Source organism: Salminus brasiliensis, chromosome 6 (assembly GCF_030463535.1).
Source record: "Salminus brasiliensis chromosome 6, fSalBra1.hap2, whole genome shotgun sequence".
NCBI classification, from domain to species: Eukaryota; Metazoa; Chordata; class Actinopteri; order Characiformes; family Bryconidae; genus Salminus; species Salminus brasiliensis.
This window is the reverse complement of record NC_132883.1, coordinates 1,910,208-1,932,750: the sequence shown is the minus strand read 5'-3', so window position 1 is coordinate 1,932,750 and position 22,543 is coordinate 1,910,208. Positions and strand designations below refer to the sequence as shown.

The 22,543-nt window shown below is 43.1% G+C and overlaps 1 protein-coding gene across 1 annotated transcript; it reads right to left on the bottom strand.

The window, feature by feature from the left end:
- Positions 1–5,608: 5,608 nt before the first annotated feature.
- On the bottom strand, positions 5,609–21,296 carry mindy4 (MINDY lysine 48 deubiquitinase 4). Its single transcript, XM_072680763.1, has 18 exons — positions 20,923–21,296; positions 19,588–19,707; positions 19,287–19,489; positions 18,175–18,409; positions 17,389–17,612; positions 17,144–17,202; positions 16,746–16,870; positions 16,023–16,139; positions 13,997–14,085; positions 13,644–13,745; positions 13,490–13,553; positions 12,357–12,422; positions 12,124–12,191; positions 11,962–12,025; positions 8,952–9,113; positions 8,671–8,851; positions 7,841–7,925; positions 5,609–5,956 (listed from the first exon to the last, which is right to left on the bottom strand). The coding sequence occupies exons 1-18, from the start codon at positions 20,980–20,982 to the stop codon at positions 5,908–5,910; spliced, it is 2,073 nt and encodes a 690-aa protein (XP_072536864.1). The 5' UTR covers positions 20,983–21,296; the 3' UTR covers positions 5,609–5,907.
- Between the last annotated feature and the right edge of the window lie 1,247 nt (positions 21,297–22,543).

Genomic DNA, 22,543 nt, shown 5'->3' with positions numbered 1-22,543 from the left:
CCTCATGTCGCTGTCTGTGTGTGTATATGTGTGTGTGTGTGTGTGTGTGTGTGTGTGTGAATGTGTGTGGAGCCGAAAGAAAGCCAGAGCAGAAGCTAAGAGAACAAACCCACTTCGACGTTCTGCTGTGTTTCAGGAAAAGGATGAAAGCCTTTGACTTAAAATATGTTAGAACATGACATGCGCCATAATTCGGCCCCGAAGACAAGAAGTCTGCAAATTTTAATCCCATTTGATGATCCCGCGGGGCCGGGGTGAACAAACCAGAGGTATTTATAGCTAATTCCATATTTATGGAGGTGTCGTTTTAAACCCACATATGTCTGTTTTTGAAAGACCCTGGATCTGGTTCGAGCGGCCCCGTGGTTTATGTATCATAGTCTGGGGGGTTTGGGGGGAGCTGTGAGAGCCAATTTATGACTAACACTCATCTCCATCACTCCATTCAGGAAAAAAAAAAAAAGCTTCAGAGAAATTTCAAAGGAGATCAGGCCCAGCAGACGATTTCACCTGCGAGACTCATGGCTGACGTCAATTAATCACGTATTATTATTATTATTATTATATTAATTATGTATTAATATTTACACCTGTGGATTATCCAAGCCTATGGAATTGACCTATTTCATTCAAATAAACATTTCTAATCTGACTTCACTGCTTATTTTCACATCTTGAGAAAATGTCTTGACCTCTTGACCTCTAAGAAATCAGCCAAGATGGATATGTCCAGTTGAACTCCTTTAATTTAGTAAAATATAAAAAATAAATGATCTTGATTGCTCACTCACCCCAAATTCATCCAATCAGCTACGACATGGTTAGTTTCCAAAGTGCACCTTTTTTAGTTTACAATTGGAGATGCTAGGCTAATGATGCTAGCAAACACTGGAATTAGACTGTCACCAATCTCATCTCTGTAAACACGCCCCCCAAAAATATTTGTCTCTGAACCCGTATTTCGGAGCTCCTCCAGATCTTGGAATCAGTGGAACCGACCCTTTTTCTTTGCTTCACCCCTTAAATTCAGTCCTCATAGTTACTGATTGTCCAGGATTGTCCAGTCGTGAACTGCTTTAATTTGGTGATTAAAGGAGCAGTTCTTGATTTCTCACTCACCCCAGATTCAGCCAATCAGCTACAACATGTTTAGTTTAGCACCTTTTTCAGTTTACAATGGGAGATGCTAGGCGGAACTGGTGGCAGTTTATAGCTAGTGTTTGTTAGCAATGTTAGCCTAGCATCTGCTCCAGAACTGGGTCACACTGCATGTGTACAGCATGTCCTCCCAGCTGTAGGTGGCGCTCAAGAGCAAGAAATGCCCATTCTCGCATAACACTGCTTTAAAGAAGACAAATACCAAGGATCTGAGAGGGCTAACCAGCACTAAGAGAGACAAAAGTTTGTGGACACCCCTTCTAATAAATGCATTCAGCTACTTTAAGTGGCACCCATTGCTGACACACTGCTTGTCTAGTCCCTGTAGAGAAGTACTGCCAAAAGAATAGGATTCAGATAAATCAAAATGAACCTATTGGCACCATGCGGCCTAATGGCAGGTGTGGGCTAGAGGGCTATAAAGCCCCCCAGCATTGAGGAGCTGTGGAGCAGTGGAAGAGCTGTGTTCTCTGGAATGATGGTGGTGGCGGAGAGTTCTTGAAGGTGGATGATTAACCCTAGACTTACTGTTGTTATTAATCTCAATATGTGACAATACAGCTACAGAACTACAGAACTACAGTAAGAGTGAGACACGGAAGTGTGAGCCTATATATGAGCCAACAGGGGGCAATGCAGGGGCGGGGGAAATCTGGCCCCGTGGCCCTGATTGCTGCACATTTTAGGGATCAAAAAAAGCTTGAACTCAGTGGTTTGTCTGCAGGGTCAGCAGGAGGTCAGCAAGCCAGGACTCCAGACAGCACTTTCTAAGCCCTGTGTAATATTAGCAGCATAAGAAGCAGAAACACAGCTGTAAATGACACAGCTGGAGCATCAGGAATGCGGTTATGGTCACATTAATGGCCAGAATTGATCATAAGTGATCTAATATTGAGGACAAAAACCAGACAAAAAGTGACGGAAGATTAGAGAATAGGATTTATCTGATTTGATGTTTACAAGTCAGAATATTGAATAAACAATCATTTGAAGTCTAGTTTATTTGATATAATATTTTAATTCACATTGTTTGATACTGTGTATTATTTATTTATATATATATAATATATATATATATATTTTTTTTTTTTTACAAGTGATTCCAAACTTTTGAGATGTAGTATAAGGACAGATACACAAAATAAAAATTACACTTGTCTTCTTGTTGGGTTGCCAGGTCCTCTCTCTCTAATCCTGACTTGCTGGCGGGGATATTCCTCTCCTCCTCCACGCTGTTCCGCTCAAAAGGCTCAGCCTGGAAGCAGAAGCATGACTTAAGCCTTTACCACTTCCTTTACCACATCAAGCAGTCTACGGGAGGTTGATGACGTCATCACTCTCGAGCCAAGACCAGCATGAAACTCAGAAGCGTGACAGAAGAGTGCATGCACACCGTCGCGCACCACCCAGAGCTGAACATCGGGAAGATGTTTTCTTTTTTTTTTACAAAAACATGAGATTTAAGACTAAAGTGGTCTTTTTTTGATCATCGGATGAAACAAAACAGTATTAGTCGTTTCCATGGCGACGAGAACGGTGTTCAGTGTGTATTTAGACATTTTTTTAGAGTGCATCCAACAATAAAGGCAGTAGGAGCTTCTTTTGGACAGCGATAGACGAGCACAGTAGCTCACAGGTTCACACTGACTGGCTTGGATACACGCAGCCCACCCACCCTTTACTCTGGGGTCTCACTTAAACCAGTTAAAGCAGCACTATGTAACATTTCCAAGCCTAAAATAGCAGCTTTAAAATCACACTGATGCTCCACTGACGTGTAAAAGGGAGAGTAGCACCGCTATCTTTGCTACTCCGGGGTTAACACGTCAGAAACTGCACCATGTAACTCTGGTAAAGCTTAAATGACACCTCCCAAACTGTAGGAGGAGCTCAAGAGCAGGAAATGACCATTTTGTTTGTGGCATAAAGACCATAGAATAGGACTCTCTGGAGCAGATAATAAACATCATGACCCTATTGGCATAACATTGCTTTAAATACCAAGGATCTGAGAGGGCTAACCAGCACGACAGACAAAAGTTTGTGGACACCCCTTCTAATAAATACATTCAGCTACTTTAAGTGGCACCCATTGCTGAACCAAGGTGTGCAAATGCACACACAGCGTGTATAGCCCCTGTAGAGAAGTACTGCCAATAGAATAGGACTCTCTGGAGCAGATAAATCAAAATGAAGCTATTGGCTCCATGCTGCCTAATGGCAGGTGTGGGCTAGAGGGATATAAAGCCCCCCAGCATTGAGGAGCTGTGGAGCAGTGGAAGAGCTGTGTTCTCTGGAATGATGGTGGTGGAGCTCCAACCAATACTTTTGGGATGAGTTGGGGATGGTGAGGTGGGGTGGTGGTGATTATCCATTTAACATCCTGGCCTCACTAACTCTCTTGTAGCTGAATGCAATCAATCAAATCCTCACAGCAATGCTCCTCCAGAATCTAGTAGAAAGTCTTTTTCCCTGGAGAGTAGAGACAGTTACTCCAAAAAAAGCAGGATCAACTCTTTTTAATACTCTTGATTTCAGAAGAAACAATGAATGAGCAGGTGTCCCAATACTTTTGTCCATATAGTGTATGCCTAGGCACCTGTTTCAGTCTGTAATTATAATGCGAAGTCATTGATGTGGGAGATATTTGATGTAATTCTAGAACCCCTCGAATCCTGAAGCCCGTCTTTCAGTGTCCAGCCCAGGAATGTCAGGAGACAGCACCTCAGACTGTGGCTTTGGTAAATGTTGTAAATAATGTCTGTGAGGTCATTCAGCCACGAGACAGTGCGGACGTGAGGCCGGCGTGTGTGATGTCACTGCGAGTGGGTGGAAATTGTTCCATTATTGAACTTCTAAAAATAAAACACCAGATGGCCTCTTCTAAATCGATTGGGAGACACTGTCAGGAGATCCACTCACGATAACACTGAGGACACACTCTACCCCTCCTCTACCTCATCAGATCAGGTCTCTCAGCTCGCCAAGACTCCCCTGAGCAGGAATCAGAGTAATTAACAGCTACTGAATAATTACTGAAGGATTGAACTACTTACAGAATAATTATTAGGCACTGAGAAATTTCTATGTACTGAATAATTAGTAGGTACTAAATTAGCAAGTACTGAACAATACGTACTAATTAAATAATTAGAAGGTACTGAGTAACTACCGATTGAATCATTAGTAGGTACAATTAGTACTAAGTAATTAAAGTACTAAATAATCAGGAAGTACTAAATAAGCATTGAACAATTACTACTGACTACTAATTAGGTACTGAGTACTTACTAAGTACTAAATAATTAGTAGGTACTACATTAGTAAGTACTGAACAATTAGTACTAATTTAATAATTAGAAGGTACTGAGTTATTGCTAGGTACTGAATAATTAGTAGCTACTAAATAAGTAAGTACTGAACAATTACTACTGATTAAATTGTTAGTGGGTACTGAATAATTAAAAAGCACTAAATATTAGGACGTACTACAGTAGTAAGCACTGAACAATTACTACCGATTGAATCATTAACGGGTACTGAGTAATTAAAGTACTAAATAATTCGTATGTACTAAATAAGTACTGAACAATTACTACTGATTGAATAATTAGTAGGTACTGAGTAGTTAAAAAGTAATGAATATTAGGATGCATTACAGTAGTAAGTACTGAGTAGTAGTAGTACCGAGTAATTGTTGAGCACTGAATAATTAGTAGGTACTGAGTAGCTAAAAAGTAATGAATATTAGGATGCATTACAGTAGTAAGTACTGAACAATTACTACTGATTGAATAATTAGGTACTGAGTACTGTACTGTACTAAGTACTGAATAATTATTATGTACTTAATTATTATTATTGTTATTAATTACTACATATTAAAATATATTAAAAATAAGCAGGAATAATAATCCCAATAATCCCAAACATTGGAAGTATTACCTGGAGCACATCATTCCAGAGAACACAGTTCTTCCACTGCTCCACAGCTCAATGCTGGGGGGCTTTATACCCCTCTACTAGCCCACGCCTGGCATCAGGCAGCATGGTGCCAATAGGGTCATGATGTTGATTTGCTCCAGAGAGTCCTATTCTATTGGCAGTACTTCTCTACAGGAACTAGACAACCGGTGTGTGTGCATTTGCACATCTGTGTCAACAATAGGTGCATCTTGAAGTAGCTGAAATGTACTTAATAGAATGGGTGTTTTTCTATATAGGAATTTACTGTAACGCACTCAGAGAGTCATGTTTCATATCTGTTGGCCTGATGACGTACACCAATGTGGTCCAACAGCAACAGGCTGTACCTTATCTCCTGCTGGACAGTCTCCTCACTTCACTGAAATTCCACTCTATGGAGTACCCCAAAGAGACAGAATACGAACAGTGAAAGGGGAATACGCATCCAGCACAGCGCTAGGAAAGCAACTCCAGAAGACTTGAGTACAATAAAGCACCTCTTTAATCAATAAGAGGTTAAACATGAATACTGTAAAATACTGTAAACTCAAAAGTAGCAAAATTAATACATAAGGCCAAGAGTAAAAGGTGAAGGCAAGAAACAGCAGCTCACATCAAAGGAGTACTACATAATAATGGATTTCTGAACCCAAACAGTCAGTTAATCTGGATCTGGAGTATCTAGCAGTTAGTCCATGATCAGCTTCAGCCTCGGCAGCAGCAGCAGCGTCGTCTTCATCGTCTCTGTGGATTAATGACCGTTATTCTGTTCAGTGGAAAGAATCAAAGAATCGGCTCGCTTTCGTTCCAGCTCACGACTGCATCTGCCCATCTGGTAAGAAAACACACACACACACACACACACACACACACGCGTCGTCACGAAAAATTATACAGGAAAATATCATCACTGGTGTTTACGTTCATTACGAGAAGTTTTCAGTACTATTGAAGCTGCCTGGGCCTCGATATCCACCCCAACGGGTCCCACACTTTTTAAAATCTCTGCTAAAGGCAGAACATGATCATTTCTTGTCATCATGGTTGCCAGATAAAATACTGTTTGTGTAAAAGCACTCTTAATTAAAAGATGCCACTGCTGATCCATTATACATGCAAATTCCCACTTCTTAAGTTAAGAATGGTCAGGATGTGGCTTCACTCTGGCTTTGCACCGCTCTGCTCCTTCACTAACTTACCTATCTGCCCTTGGGTTGCCAGATATTCATCAGATGATTCTTAAAATCATTTGTGTTCATTTCTGCTGTCTGAGATATATATATATATATATATATATATATATATATATATATATATATATATATATATATATATATATAATATGCATGCATCAATCCTGTTTGCAGCTGTGAATCCAGTTTAATACTAGCTTAATTTAGTGAGAAATTAAACAGTACGTTTCCTGGCAAGACTAGGGATGTGTATTGGCAATTGATACTTGATGGCGTTGGTCTAAAGCCGATCTGCACTAAGAGCTCTTCCAGCTTCAAGTACGGCTCGCCTCGACCCGCCATCCTTTAAGGTCCACGGAAGACGAGCGTCCAGACCTTTTTCTGTCCTGCACTGAAGTGGTGGAACGAACTTCCCCTGGGTGTCCGAACAGCAGAGTCCAACGCTCGCTGTCCTCAAACCCAGACTGAAGACCCTCCTCTTCTGAGAGTACTCAGGCGAAGAGAAGAGTATTATGGTCTCCATATTGACTTGTGTTTAGTAGAGTCTAAGATTAGAGGAGCTTTGAATTTTTAGTCTATTTAAACTAGCGGAGGTTTTTTTTGGGTAAATAGCAAAGCACTTTTGTAAGTGGCTCTGGATAAGAGCGTCTGCTAAATGCCTTAAATGTAAATGTAAATGTATTGGCAAGGACCTGACAATATGATATGGGATTCTCATGATTCAGTATGCTGTGATATATTGGGATTTTTTTTCAATCAAATATTTATTAAAAACACAACATCATCTGCATAAAATATGAATAAAAGAAAAGAAAAAATCTGAACAGTGGGATCTGAAGGTACAACACTGCCATCTAGTGGTCAGTGTTCAAACAACACAAAATGAACCACTGCCACCAATATTTACATCGAAATTATTCATTAATAATCAATACTGTGTTTTTTGCTACACATATCGCAATACTTTGATATGTTGATATTTTCCTACGTACCTCCTGAACTAAACCATATACTAAATAAAAACATTTTCTATCAAATATTAATCAGCCATCCCCAGATTTAACCCCGGAATGCTGTTCTTTGGGTGATTCCATAAAGAACCACATCTGAGATATATGAGTGGGAAGAACTTCCACTTGATGTAAAGGTTCTTCACTCACACATCTCTATTATAAACATGGTCAAACATCTGCGGCTAGTTCGGACCCTGCCTTCAGCTTATGATGATTTGGGAGAAGACTGAAACAGAGGGGAGGGACTCTGAGGAGTTTTGGGCTGGCGTGGAATGGGGTGGAATTCAGTCCCTCCTCTGATGTGTGGAAACAGGAATGATAGATGACCGGGTTAAGAGGGAGGTGATGGGGCGGTGGAGGGCTGAACACTTGCTGTTGACATGTGAACAAGGTAAAGACAGAATTTATGGGATGTTAGGTGGGGCGGGGGGCGACGGGACAAATGAGTTCGTAAATCTTTGTTGTACATATTGGCAAATTCAATCCGTGTCCAGAAGGAAGCAGACTGACCTGGTCCTGATGCAGAGCTCTAGCGGAGGTGTGAGGTCCAGGTCTGTATCCTCAGAGTTAGAGGCCTTTACAGCAGAGGCTGGATCTGAGAGACAGAGAGCGGTATTGGGTTCATAATCCTGAGATCACAGAAGAGCGCATTGTGCAAATTTAACCAAGCACTGAATATCTGATTTGTATGCTATGAGCATCCTGACCAATCACAGATGTTGTAAAAGAAGTATCATCATCTTTCTGGCCAGTATTCTGATTTACAGTGTGTGAAACCTTGCTGTGCAATCCTGGCAGGTCCAGTCTACACTACATCCGTCTGACTGTCTGACCACCAGATCTCAGCAGATACAGATTGGCAGTCATTTTTCTGCACGCATCAGCATCTCCAGTCAAGGTCATTTTAGAAAACAGACATGCCAATCAGCCATAACATTAAAATCACTAATGTGAAGTGAACCAAAGAACCAAACTGTGATGTTCTAGACAATGACCGGGGCAGAACATCTCCAGAACATCAGGCAGGTCTTGTAGGGTGTTCCTGGAATGCAGTGGTCAGTACTGGTCTACCAAAAGTGTTTCAAGAAATGAGATGCAGGGAACCGTCAAAAGAGTCATAAGGCTCACTGACGCTCATGGAGGTCCCTCCTCACAACTTACAGGACTTAAAGGATCTGCTGCTAACGTCTGAAGATGTCCAGATACCACAGGTCATCTTCAGAGGTCTTGTGGAGTCAACAGGTCAGAGCTGTTTTTGTTTTGTTAATATGTTAATACATAATATTTACAGGTGGTTTTAATGTTATGGCTCATCAGTGTATACAGCAGGTCAAACTCACAGACTGTTAATCTGATGGGTTCTTGCTGATTGGCCAGACCGTCATAGTAATACAGGTCAAACTCTCTGGTGCTCCACCGGCTGGACATCAGGTCCTCGCACAGCGAGAAGAGCACGCTGAAATGGCTCTCGCTGCACACCACCCACAGCGGAAACCTGGGGGTCTTCAGGTGAGAGCCCACCTGGAGGAGGACGAAGGCAGGGAACCAGTCTTAACATGCAGCTTTTGGTGTTTGTATGGAATGGAAAACACTGCACAGCTCCTCAGCACAGGATCCCTACCTTACATATATTATAGTGCTCAAACAGAGACAGCAGGCCAACATTACATCGCTCCCTGACCCCCTTCAGAAGGGTGAAGTTGCCATTGCCCGAGTCCAGCTTCAGTTCATCATTGAAGACGTTTGAAACTGCCCGTCCACAAAGCAGCAGGTTCACCAGTTCCTTCATGGAAAGAAAGAAGACAAATAAGACACTGCATATCATCACATCCCATTTATCCATGCTTACTAGGGACGTCCCGATCAGGTCATTTTACCCCCAGATCCAATCTGAGTCTCTTAATGCTGAGCATCAGTCGATACCAATCTAATCTAATCTGATCTGTGTGTGTATAAATAATAATCCAGCTCCACAGTTGAGATCAGACGAGCTGCTGATTAACGACTTCATTAAAATCCTTTATTTTCAGGATCAGATTCTATAATCAGACTTTCTGGACTGACTGATTTAGTTTAGTCAGACTTTTCTTAAAATCACTGTTTTATAGTGTTTAATATCTGATAATCCAGTCTGATCTCCTCCCTAACCAATCAGCTCCCAGCTCCTTTACAACACTGCAGTCTGATCACTTCCTGTGTGTGTGTGTAAGTGTGTGTGTAGTGGTACACACTCTGGACTGGTATCTGTGGTGGTTGTTGGTCTACTGGTGTGTGATAACTGGTTTATAGTGGGTGAATGTGCTGTGTGTGTGATTGGGGTTTCTATAGCGAGAGTGTGTGTTAGCATTAGCGTTAGCCTCCACTCGGATCTGAACGGGTTCTTCAGTGCTGGTTTATAAACAGAGAAAGGCGAGCGCCGGTTCTGCGGTTCTCCCGCTGGTAAAACGGAGCGTTTCAGTGAGAGTTTTATAAAGGGTCAGATATTATGGTCTGTTTTCAGGTTCCACTGTAAAATAGCTCCACACTGCAGAACCTCCACTACTTTATTTACCCTCTGAGAACGTCCACACCACTGCTGCTGCAGCCAGCTGGAGCTATAATAGCCGTTAATGGAGGCTTGAGGTCGGCAGACTGCGCTCTGAACATTGTGGTTAAAATAAAAGACTCTGAGCTGGATCAGGATTAAAATAGCCGATACCCGATCCATTACAATATGCTGGGATCAGCCCTGATCCTGATCCACTGGATCGGATCGGGACATCCCTAATCAAGGCATCCTTAGTGTTTACATTCCAACAGCAGCTTCCTGTGTATATATGGTCATTACTTGTCTCTAGAATCAATGTAAATCTGTATACGTACAACATTTCCTAGAAACATTTAAGTTTATATGTATATATAAATATATAATATATAATATAATATATATATATTACCACACTTATTACCTACATTACTGGTTTATAGGGCCGCTGCTTTTTTTTTGGACAAAAGTATTTAATGTTATTTAATGTTTTGTGTTTTTTTCAGAAATTAAGGGTATTAAAAAGAACTGATCCTGCTTTTGTTGGAGTAACCGTCTCTACTGTCCAGGAAAAAAGGGTTTCTACTAGATATTGTTACATTGCTATTTTGAGGATTTAAATAAATGCATTCAGCCACAAGAGTGTTAGTTAGTGAGGTCAGGATGTTGGATGATCACCACACCACCTAATCATCCCAAACTCATCCCAAAAGTACTGGATGGAGCTCCACCACCATCATTCCAGAGAACACAGTTCTTCTACTGCTCCACAGCTCCTCAATGCTGGGGGGCTTTATTATAAACCTCTGCTAACCCACACCTGACATTAGGCAGCATGGAGACAATAGGCTCATGTTGATGTATCTGCTCCAGAGAGTCCTATTCTATTGCCAATATTTTTCTGCAGGGACTAGACAAGCTGTGTGTGCATGTGCATTTGCACATGTGTCAGCAATTGGAGCAACTTAAAATTAGTGAGTGTCCACAAATATTTGGACATATGGTGTATAAAACAGGGTCTGTGTACGAACAGAGAGACATTAAATAGAGAGAGAGATTTAATAAGGACAAGATAAGGACCAGAGGAGAGTTGGAGTTACAAACAGATTGACGTCTGGACTCGTTTCACTGCTTCTGTAAAAACTCCAAAGCAACTGCTCCAGCCTGTGGGACCTCAGGGCTATGTGGCTGGGCCATTAAGCGGCATGATAACCAGGCCTTCATTATGATCCTTCTCAGCTGCCTCTTACGTCCCTGCACAGTGTCAGCACACTTCCTATGTATGCACCGCCCTGACCTCAAGACCGAAAACACACTACACAGGAATTCTCTGCTTGAGGACGAGCGCTTTCCAGTTTCTTTAGAACAGATGAGCAGGTTTAGTCTGACATGCGTCAGTAACCCAAGACGATAAAATTGCACAGAATTAAAGACAAAGCGTTTGGAGAGTCGCTCTACTGTTTTTTAATGTCTGGAAAAAGAATGTCTTTTAGACATATCTTTTGCATGTCTAATGCAATTATTAACACTTATTAATTATACATATTTTTTTACATTTTATTTACCTTATATTGATGTGTTTACTTATGTCTTATACAATTGATTTGTTTTTATTTGCTTTTAAACCCCTGGGAAAACACAATTTTCTTTTGTGTATATATATATATATATATATATATATATATATACACATACGTATATATAATATCATATAGCATTGAGCTGTAAAGCTGTGGAAGTGTGTTCTCTGTGTGTGGTGGCGATTATCTAATAAAATGACTCCACTAATAGTCTTGTTGCTGAAAGCAATCAAATCCTCACAACGATGCTGCACCAAAATCTAGTAGAAAGTCTTCTTCCCTGGACAGTAGAGACAGTTACTCCAACAAAAAGAAGGATCAGCTCTTTTTAACACCCTTGATTTCAGTAGAAACACGAAATGGGCAGGCGTACCAAACATGCTTACGGAACTCATGAGCACCCTCTGCTGGAGGTGCTTTGCCAGGTTAACCGAGTTCATTCAGCAGGTTCTTTTCCTTCCCGTTTATTAGTCGGTTCAGCGGTTCTAAGAAGAACCAAACTACCTACGTAACCTTCAGGCGCTAACCTGTGTGCAGTAGCCATGTGCGCCGATGAGCGTGGAGGTGGGCACGTCCATATCCCCTCTTACCCTGCAGCACAAAAGGAGGAAGAAATTACTCAACGGTCTCAAGCTAAAAATGGGTCTATTCTAGGAGCTGGAGTCTGTCTGAATGTAATGGAGCGTTACATCTGAACCGTTCTGGAGAGGATGGCGGAGACGATGAGCAGGACGCAGCCGAAGGGACCTGACTCAAACTGAACGGAGTACAAAGAAACAAACAATAGCTCTGCTTTAACAATCAGCTCAGGAAATAGGAAACAGTCCATAAAGAGAGTCACTCTGCACATGTCTAGGAGATGACTTATTCACAGATCAGAGATCAGCCAAACTCAAGATCAGATGTTCAGCGTAGAACTTACCTGCTGAATGTTCTGTCGGAGCAGCAGCTGGAGATCATCTAAACCCTCAACACTGACGCAGGTGATCTGTAAGAGAAAAGAGACCACCAATGGGGTCAGAACGGCGTTAAAGCTGCTGTGGCTAACAGGAAGTGGTGGCTCAGTGGTTAGAGCTCTGATTTCTAGATCACAGGGTTGTGTGTTCGATACCCAGGTCCACCAAGTTGAGAAAGGCCCTTACCTCTCCAGGGAGCACCAGCGTGTAAGACACAGTCTGATAGATTTCACTACATTAAAGGATAGCGAATTGAGCTTGGGATCAGAAGGTCGTTGGTTTGATCCCCAAAGGCCCATTTACCGCTGGCATCAACATGCGTTTTGTATCCGGACTGGATCTGGATCCCTTTTACACTTGTCATTAAAATGCGTCCCTGACGTGACCAGATGAGATCCAATGTTACCTCCCTGTGTAAAAATCCCACCAACACCTACATCATTTCCTGTTTAACTTCCTGTAAACATCATCCCGTTTACACTTGTATTAAATGCAGACGAGACCGGTCTCTGATCACCTCTCAATGTGGTTTGAGTAAGCCAATCTCGATCTGATCTCGATCCCATCATGATCCGATCATGATCTGATCTCAATCCGATCTCAATCCGATCTCAATCCGATCTCAATCCGATCTCGGGGGTGTTTACATCTGGTAAGACTGCCATCCATGGCTTGAGCAAGACATGTAACCCCCAATTGCTCCCCAGGTGCTCAGATAGCCTGTACACCAATCCATTAATGCAATTATCCAATCAGCCAATCACGTGGCTGGAAATGCTTCAGCAGCTTCAGCTAATGTTCAAATCATCAACCATCAGAATGTAGGACAGATATGATATCAGTGACTTTCTAGAACTTCTGATCTCCTGGGATTTTCAGCCAGACAGTGTCTAGAGCTTCTCAGAATGGCGGAGGTCAATGAGAGAGTGGTCAGACTGGTTGGAGCTGACAGAAAGGCTACTGTAGCTCAGATATCACTCCGTACAACTGTGGTGACCACACAGCGTCCAACCTTATGGTGAACGGGCTTTAACAGCAGACGCAAGCAGCTTCAATAAGGCCTGAAAGGTTGATGCTGATAGAAGAGAATCATTTTTACCGTCTCCAGAACCCCCTCGGACCTGTAGCGGCCCACTGGTGTGAACAGACTCCGGCCCGAGTTTCTGTAGAGAGAGACCACATGCGGGTAAGACGGTCGTTTTCTTCTTTAGCTGAGCAGTCGTTCAGACTCAGTAAATTATTCATGTGCTTACACAGCAACAGTGGCTTTCTTCCTGCCTCCGGCTCTCCAAAGGATTTCAGCCACGGCTTCGGCCAGACACTTCGTCCTCACAGCGTCTGAAACCCGCAGCCTCCTGGTGAAATTTAATAATGTGATTTAAACCCATATCCTCCTGTGACGGTTATCAATTGGTGAAATACAATTTTACGAACTGGAAATATGCCTTCGTCATAAACATTGGCCCGTTTATGAATGCCAATCCGATAAAATCCAAACAACAGTGAAATAACTCAATATTGCAGAAGCAGAAAATTTCATCCGAATGACGTAAGAAGGGCCAAATGACATGAAGATGGAAGATGATTGATGCTTGACAGCACTTACTCGGACGTCGAGTCACTGCTGCTTCTTTCAAACAGAAGTTTCTGGAGAACAGTGGCCTGGACAGCAGCGAGCACTCCGCACGGCCCACCCTGGTCAAACAGCATATTCGTTTACACACACTCTTGTCCCAGGACTTTTTAAAGAAAATAATGTATTCATAAAGCGAGGCAAAAACATAATTTTTGCTAATGTATTAAATTAGACATAATCTTCAATAAATAAACACAATTTCTATTTGCTAAAGTTTTGCTCAGAACAATTCTACGCAATGCCACCGTAAAAGTGGAGGATTGTTCTTTACCAGCATGAAATCTCCATCTTCCTACAGGTGGAGAAGTCAGGGTTGCTGTTAATGGCGTTCATTTTTTTGTTGGTTTTTGTTGTTTTAGACCTGAGCACATCTTTCAAACAGCAATTCACTATTAAGCCCCATTCAGACATGCATGGTAACCCAGAATTCCTCCGGAAACAAGAGAGGTCCAAGGACTGATCCTTGTGAAACCCCTGGAGTGACGTTGAAGGTAGCAAAAGTATGACCAGAGGGGTTGACAATACGTTTTTTGTTTTTTTTAACCAGGTCCTGGTGCCACGAATGTCCAGCATTGCTTGATTAATAAAGATTGTGAGATGAAGGGCAAGAAAGACAAGCCTCAGTTAGGGTTGTAGGGAGCGTTGCAGCCAGGGGGACGAGTAGTAAGTGAGAAATGAGATGCAGAAGCTACCAGAGAGCTGTTAGGGGCAGTGGTGGCTAGTGGTTAGAGCTCTGATTAAGCTATTGATAATAGGGCTGTGGGTTCGATACCCAGGTACCCAGGCTTGGCAAGCTGCCACTGTTGGGCCCTTGAGCAATGGCTGCCCACCACTCCGGGCAGGTGTGCTCACTGTCCACCGTGTGTGTATTGTCTTGTCTTGTTAATGTCGTGGATTCAAAGAATTGACTCCAGCTGTTCATCTTCTACCTTCACTCTGCCACATTTCCAAGTACTTATTTAACTTTAATAGAACAGAAACTGTAATTTTCAGAATAACTACCCTTTACACTTCAGCAGAAGCATAAAACTAACTTTGGTTTGGGTCAGATGGTCAGAAACAACCCAAGAACTGGCCTGTCATGCAGTATAAGCTGCTGTAACACGAGTCAAGCAGGTTTTCCATCATCGTTGGACTGAGAGAGTAAGAAGCCACTGCGCCAAAATCAAAACCTTCAAGCTGGACAAACGTTTGCAGCCAAAACACGAGAGACAAAAGTAAAAAGCCTTCTGGAGGGAAGTTTTATGGTCAGATGAGACACAGAGGTTTGGAGGAATAAGGGTGAGGTATGTAAGCTCAAAAACACTGAACCAACTGGTAAAGGCTGGGTTATGCTGCTGCGGCGAGGCAACTGTGTTGACTGAAACTGAGCGAATTATGCTGGAGTTGGAGCACATGCCGCCAGAGGAGAGGAGAGTCCATGCAGCAGGTGTCCCAATACTTTAGTCCATATAGTGTAACTTTTCTACTATTTTTAATGATGCTGAGCTTACACTAGCTGTTTGCTGGTCCATGGGCTGTTTGTTCAAATTGAGCTGAGGTGAAGAGTGAAGGACTGGCACTGCAGAGTGCCAATGCGGGTATGTTTGCTCTCAGCGTTCGCACAGTCCATGATCCATGTTCGTCCAACTGAATTTAAAAGTGCTGGTCAGGGCGGAAATACGACGCTACCAAGCGGACTAATCACAGCTGCGGTCTGGGCAACCATAAGGGGGGGGTTCGGGGAAGTGCGCATCACGAATGTGGTGTAGGGTATGGAGTGCTGAAGCATTCATTGGCCCCAAGCATGCTTTGGGGCTTTTTATGGAACTGGTACTAAGAAACCTCTGAAAGCCCAATATTGCCATGAGCATTTATGGGCATGAATGTAGGAAAATGTCAGAGGAGAAGGAAATCTGACTCACTTGAGTGTTTGAAACTTTGAAAATTGAAAATGTTATCGAACCTATTCCTACTGTCAGTGGAGTCTACCCCTGCTTTCAGACGGAGGAAATACCTTCTTCTGCACAATCCCGTATCTCAGATCAGGTGTGTTCGAAAAGGTGAAACTCTGGCGTTTCCACTCCTCGCTAAAGCACATAACAGGAGAGCCGAATATGATCTCCTTCAGGGCCTGAAATAATAAAAGCAGGTCATTTTACAACCGTAAAGAATAAGACGAGACGGGTTTCGATTTAGAGAGCCTAAAAGATTGCATTCATAGGCAGCTGGCAAAGCGAAGACCATTAGCCTTTATTTAGTATTCCCCCCATTATGTCCAAATATTTGTGGACACCCCTTCTAACGAATGCATTTAGCCACTTTAAGCTTTACCCATTGCTGACACAGATGTGCAAATGCTCACCCACAGCTTATATAGTCCCTGTCCAGAAGTTTCTCCACTAGAACAGGACTCAACATCAGAACCTATTGGGACCATGCTGCCTAATGCCAGGCGTGGGCTATAGAGGGGTATAAAGCCCCCCAGCAGCACTGAGCTGTGGAGCAGTGGAAGAACTGTTGGCCATCCAGTACTGGGGAGTTGGGTATGATCATCCAACATCCTGACCTCACTTATGCTCTTGTGGCTGAATGCAATCAATCAAATCCTCACAGCAATGCTAAGCACAGTTACTCCAACAAAAGCAGGATAAACTTAGAATGAAACAATGAAGTAGCTGGTGTCCCAATACTTTAGTCCATATCGTGTAAATGCTATTTTTAAGGATGCCAAGCTTACGGTAGCTGTTTGCTGGTCCATGGGATGTTTGTCCAAATTGAGCTGAGGTGGTGAAGAGCGAAGGACCGGCCCTGCTGAAAGACCCCGCAGGTCCTCCTCATCATCATCATCATCATCTATGTCGTCTGCAAAGCAAGACAAGACGAGGAGATCGTGACCCGATATTTTACTTAAAAAGGGCAGAACTGCACACATACATTACACTACACTACATGCATGGACATGACTGGGGTCCAAAAAGAGGACGGAGGCTGTCTGTGCTCTCATCCTTTGATACCCTAAACACAGAGCATTGAGGAGCACAATCTCAAAGCTATATTACAGATGTTATTTTGCAGTTCCGTTGGCTGAGGCCCACGGTATGAATTGCAGTCTGTAGAACATTATAGATGCACTACCCAAAACCATTCCCTCCATGTGGAGACCATCAACTCTTGGACTGCGCGCTGATTTGTTCCTGTGGAGGAAACAGCAAAACCTCAGCTCAGAACACGCACAAGTACATAAAAGCCATGGCATAACGTCCTAGGCAATAAATATCCCAACATTTATTTATCTGGACTGATGGGCGGAATCACAGCGCGCTGTTCATGCACTCCACCTCGTTTAAAGACAATGAAAACACAGAGGAAGTGCAACTTACTTGTGTGACTTAACTCTCTGCAGCCCATCAGACCCGTCATTATTCATACTCGGTCTGTGCGAACTGACAGACCCGCTGCTATCGGTCTCAGAAGGGTCGATCCCGTCAGGCTCCACGCTGGAGCTCTGGCTCATCCAGTTCGCTCTGTCAGAGTCGTCGTCAGGCTTGGTTAAGAGGCACAAAGATCCTGCTGCTTTTCGGGCAGGACGTCTCCTGCTGTTCTCCTATGAGAAGACACCAAATTCATTTTTATTATTTTTAATTAAAGGGGCCAAGAATAGTCCGGGTGACTTATTCTATCCTAGCCACAGTATAGGGACAAAAGTATTGGGACACCTGCTCGTTCACTGCTTCTTCTGAAATCAAGGGTATTAGAAAGAGTGGATCCAGCTTTTGTTGGAGTAACTGTCTGTACTGTCTAGAGAAGAAGACTTTCTACTTGATTTTAGAGGAGGTTTATCAGTGTTGATCTGCTCCAGAGAGTCCTAATCTTTTGACAGTACTTCTCTACAGGGACTAGACAAGCTGTGTCAGCGATGGGTGCAACTTAAGAGTAGCTGAATGCCTTCATTCGAAGAGGTGTCCACAAACATTTGGACATTATTCATTATCTATCACATTTGTAAGTTATAAGACCAGGAGTGAGCACTACAAGCCTGGAAGCTCTGTTGGGTTTGAGGAGTTGATTTCAAAAGAAACATTGAATAAGCAGGTGTCCCAAAACTTTTGTCCATATCGTGTACGACTCAATGCAGTCTACCAGTGGCTTCAGACATAAAGACAAACCTGGGTCGAGGTAGTGATGGGGCCTGCCAGGATGCCTCTCCTCATTCTGCTGGTCCTGTTCCCCTGGCCATCCACATCTTCACTCTTTCTCACAGAACTTGACCACACTTTACCCGCCGGCAAGAGACCGTCCTGGCCTGAGGAGGACACGCCTCTCTCACTCTTTGGTGGAGGAGTCTCGTTTGCTGACACCGGTGCTATAGGCTGTGATACGGCACTGCTGCTCTCAGATACACTGCAGATCAATTAGGGAAACATAACACATTAGACCACATCAGCTACCCCTGAATTACACCGGTCAGCCATGACACTCACTGTCCATTCCATCAGCTCCACTTCCCATACTGGAACAGTGTGTAGCTTTATAAGTCCAGACTGTAGTTCTCCATCTGTTTCTCTGCAGACTCTGATATCAGCCTCCTCCTCTCACCCTGTTTGTTCTTCAATGGTCAGGACCCCACAGGACTGACCACCACTGAGCTGACTGTAGTAGCATTTGGGTGGTGGGTCAGTCATTCTCAGCACTGCAGTGACACTGAATGACTGACCTAGTGGTGGTGGTGGCGAGTGTGTCAGTAGTGTGTGTTGGGTTGGAGGTATGAGTGGATCGGACACAGCAGTGTTGCTGGACTGAGAATAGTCCGTCTCTGACCAATTTGGTAGGAGTGTCTAATAGAGTGTGGACAGTAAGTGGACAGACAGACACAGTGTTTAAGCACTCCAGCAGCACTGCTGCAACACACACCACTAACACACTCCCCACCACCACCACTAGGTCAGTCAGTCAGTGTCACTGCAGTGCTGAAAACGACTGACCCACCACCCAAATACTACCACAGTCAGCTCAGTGGTGGTCAGTCCTGTGGGGTCCTGACCATTGAAGAACAAACAGGGTGAGAGGAGACTGATAACACAGTCTGGATTATAGAGCTACACACTGCTTCTCTATGGTCAGTGGAGCTGAGATAGTGGACAGGGAGCGTAGAAACAAGAAGGTAGGTGGTACTAATGTTATGGCTGATTGGTGTAAATGTTATTAATATGACTGTGCTGATGTGATTCCCAAAAACATCTATTCTGGTGCATCCGTGGTGTTCGTGGTTCTGGTGTACCTCAAACTGGCCCTGTGTTGATCCGTGAGATCTGGACCTCTCCACACACGAGCTCCATCGTCATCCTCAGCGAAGGCCGAGGCAGGCGCTCCGGACAGCCGAGTCCTGCTGTCCATGACGGAGCTTCTCTTTGCGTCTCCACTCTTTCTCATCCGCTCCTGCACCACGATCTCCAGCATGGATTTCAGAGGGTGCTCCTCAGACTGAACGAAACACAGGCAAGAGAATGAACGTAATCAGAGCCTCAACACCTTCCTTCTGCTGTGAAGAGCCCAGAGCAGCGCTGCAGTCCAGCTCTCACCTTATTCCTTTTATAAAGACTCTCCAAGTGGAGGATTCTGCGCAGATCTGATCGGTTGTTGATGCTCAAACTCGTTCTTGGAAGCTCCTCGTCCATACAGGCTATCGTCTTCTTCAAGCCCTGAAGAGTTAAGATTGAGTTTAGCCTCATAGCCTAGGAGCAATCCTACTTCCAGCCTGGTTGATCGACTGCGTTTAGAGTAAGGGTAAAAGACTTTCCTGTGAACTGTTCCTTTAAAAGAAAGGGGAATTCCACCAATTTTTAAAATTCCAGAAAATGTGATTTATAATTACTATTATAAACGATAAATATTAAAAATATCAATTATAATTATTACTTGAGTTTAACTCTGTGTTGAAATATGACACAAAATAAATAAAAGTGTTATTTATTTTCCATAAATAATTGATCAGAAGGTCAAATAAATATTTGAATCATATAAATAATAATAAAATATATATATGGAAATTGGAAAAATATAATCCAGCACATATTTATTATTTACATATTTTAATTACTAAGAGATATTAGAGAGATACTCATTACTTTGAGATCTTCCTGATATTCTGAGATGATTTCTCATTATTCTGAAATGTCTGAGATGCTTTAGGAATTAGAAATTCTGGAAATTATTTGATCATTTTTGAAGATAATTATTAATATTACTGCACACACATGTTCATGGAAATGACTTAAGAGATTTAAGAGATTAGTTAATCAGCCATAGCCATGCACTGCTATCTTCTTTATAATAGCGGCCACCGTTTGGACAAAAGTATTGGGACACCTATTCATTCACTGCTTCTTCTGGAATCAAGGATATTAAAAGAGCTGATCCTGCTTCTGTTGGAGTGACTGTCTCTACTGTCCAGAGAAGATGACTTTCTACTAGATTTTGGAGGAGGAGCATTGCTGTGAGGATTTGATTGATTGCAATCAGCAACAATAGCAGCGTTAGTGAGGTCAGGATGTTGGATGATGATCACCACCACCACCACCACCACCACCTCATCATCCCCAACTCATCCCATCCAAAAGTACTGGATAGAGCTCCACCACCACCACCACCACCATCACCATCACCATCAGTTCTTCCACTGATCCACAGCTCCTCAATGCTGGGGGGCTTTATACCCCTCTACTAGCCCATGCCTGGCATTATTAGGCAGCATGGTCCCAATAGGGTCGTTGGCAGTGCTTCTCTCCAGCTGTGTGTGTGTGTGTGTGTGTGTGTGCATTTGCACATCTATGCACATATCCAGGCATTAACTGAGAAGGGGTGTCCACAAACTTTTGGACTGATAGTGTAGCTGGCTCTATTTCGGGGTCACCCACCTTTCGACTGAGATATTCCCGTACAAGCGACGCTGCGACCTCCTCCACATCTTTCCCCATAATGACTGACCTGGCTGACCGCCACCAAGCAGCTGAAGACCACCGCCGATAAGGGGGCTTGGTTAGCTGAGCTAGTGCTAGCTGTCTAGCAAACGTAGATAGCGTGCGTGCAACACCTCTGCTAGCTAACCTTCATTTTTACATAATTATCATTAATAAATTCGTGTCCGCGAGGCTTTGGTTAATTAATATATTAATATTATATAAAAAAATAGATTTTAGCGAGTCTGCTAGCTGTTTAGGGTCTTACTTAGGGTCTACACTTACCGGCTTGAGGGGCCGCAGGCGGAATCTCACATTGCTCACTATTCCCTAGCTATGTAGTGCACTAAACAGCTACGAAAATAGCGTATCTTTCTGCATACAAATACAAAGATTATACGTTTAATATATCACATATCATAACATATTTATATTCTGACACAGTCCGTGCGACTGTAACTGCATAATTTGGACGTGGAAAATAGTGTAGTGCACTTCAGGGAGTAATGTGCGATTTGAGACGCGCCCATTTTCCGCCAAGTCCGCCTCCTGCGCCAGGATTGGCTGGTCGTGCTCGCTGATTGCTCGCTGATTGGACAGTTGCAAAGTGAGGTCTTAATCACCATAGTAACCATGGAAAACATACAAATGTAAACAGGAAGTGTGATTATTAGTATAGATGCCTGTGCAGACGCCAGGCGCTGTGCGATTAGCCCTCATTTACTGGTTGAAAAGCCAGACAACGATGCCTTTGATGCGACAGCAGCGCCACCGTGTGGCTGAAATGGGTCGGTGGCGATCTCTGCATATAGGAGAGGCTCCTAAAAACTAAGCACCACACCACATGTCCACAAGTGTTTGGACACCGTGCCTTTCCTGCAGCACCGGTCACTATTCTACTGGGGAGGGTTTGACTGAGGTCAGAGACTTCAGCTTCAGTTATATAGCTAGCTAGATTAGAAAGAATTTAAGAAGCCATAACATTAGAACCACCTGCCTAACATCGTGTAGGTCCCCCTCGTGCCATCAAAACAGTGCCAACTTGCATGGGGCATGGACCCCACAAGACCTCTGAAGCTGTCCGGTTATATCTGGCCACTTTCAGATGATAGCAGTTGTGAGGTGGGACCTCCATGAGCATCAATGAACCTCAAAGACACACAGCGGTTGAGTTTTTATTTGTTTTATTATAAGTTTACATATCACAAATATTTCTCCTATCCTAAAGTCACTTTTTATGCAAACCTCAGCTCAGAAAGAGTGATCAGAGACTACTCACAAAGCTCTTCGCTTCAACAGAAAAACACGGGGATCAGAAAAACGTGAACATTTTAATCATAAGTGAAAAAAAAAAGATCTGAGTTAAACTGAAATGCAGCTCCTGCACCGTCAACAAAGAAAAGTTCAGTCAGAAATCAAACACTTTGAAGTTCTTCAAAGGTTCTTCAAAGGTTCTTTAGTAAAGGCAGTTGTTCTATCTAGACCCAGGACAACTAAAAAAAACAAACATTTGGATTAGAATGGTCGGTTCTTTACCTGGTTGAAAGGCTCATCGCATTGGTGGAAACCTTTTGTAGGT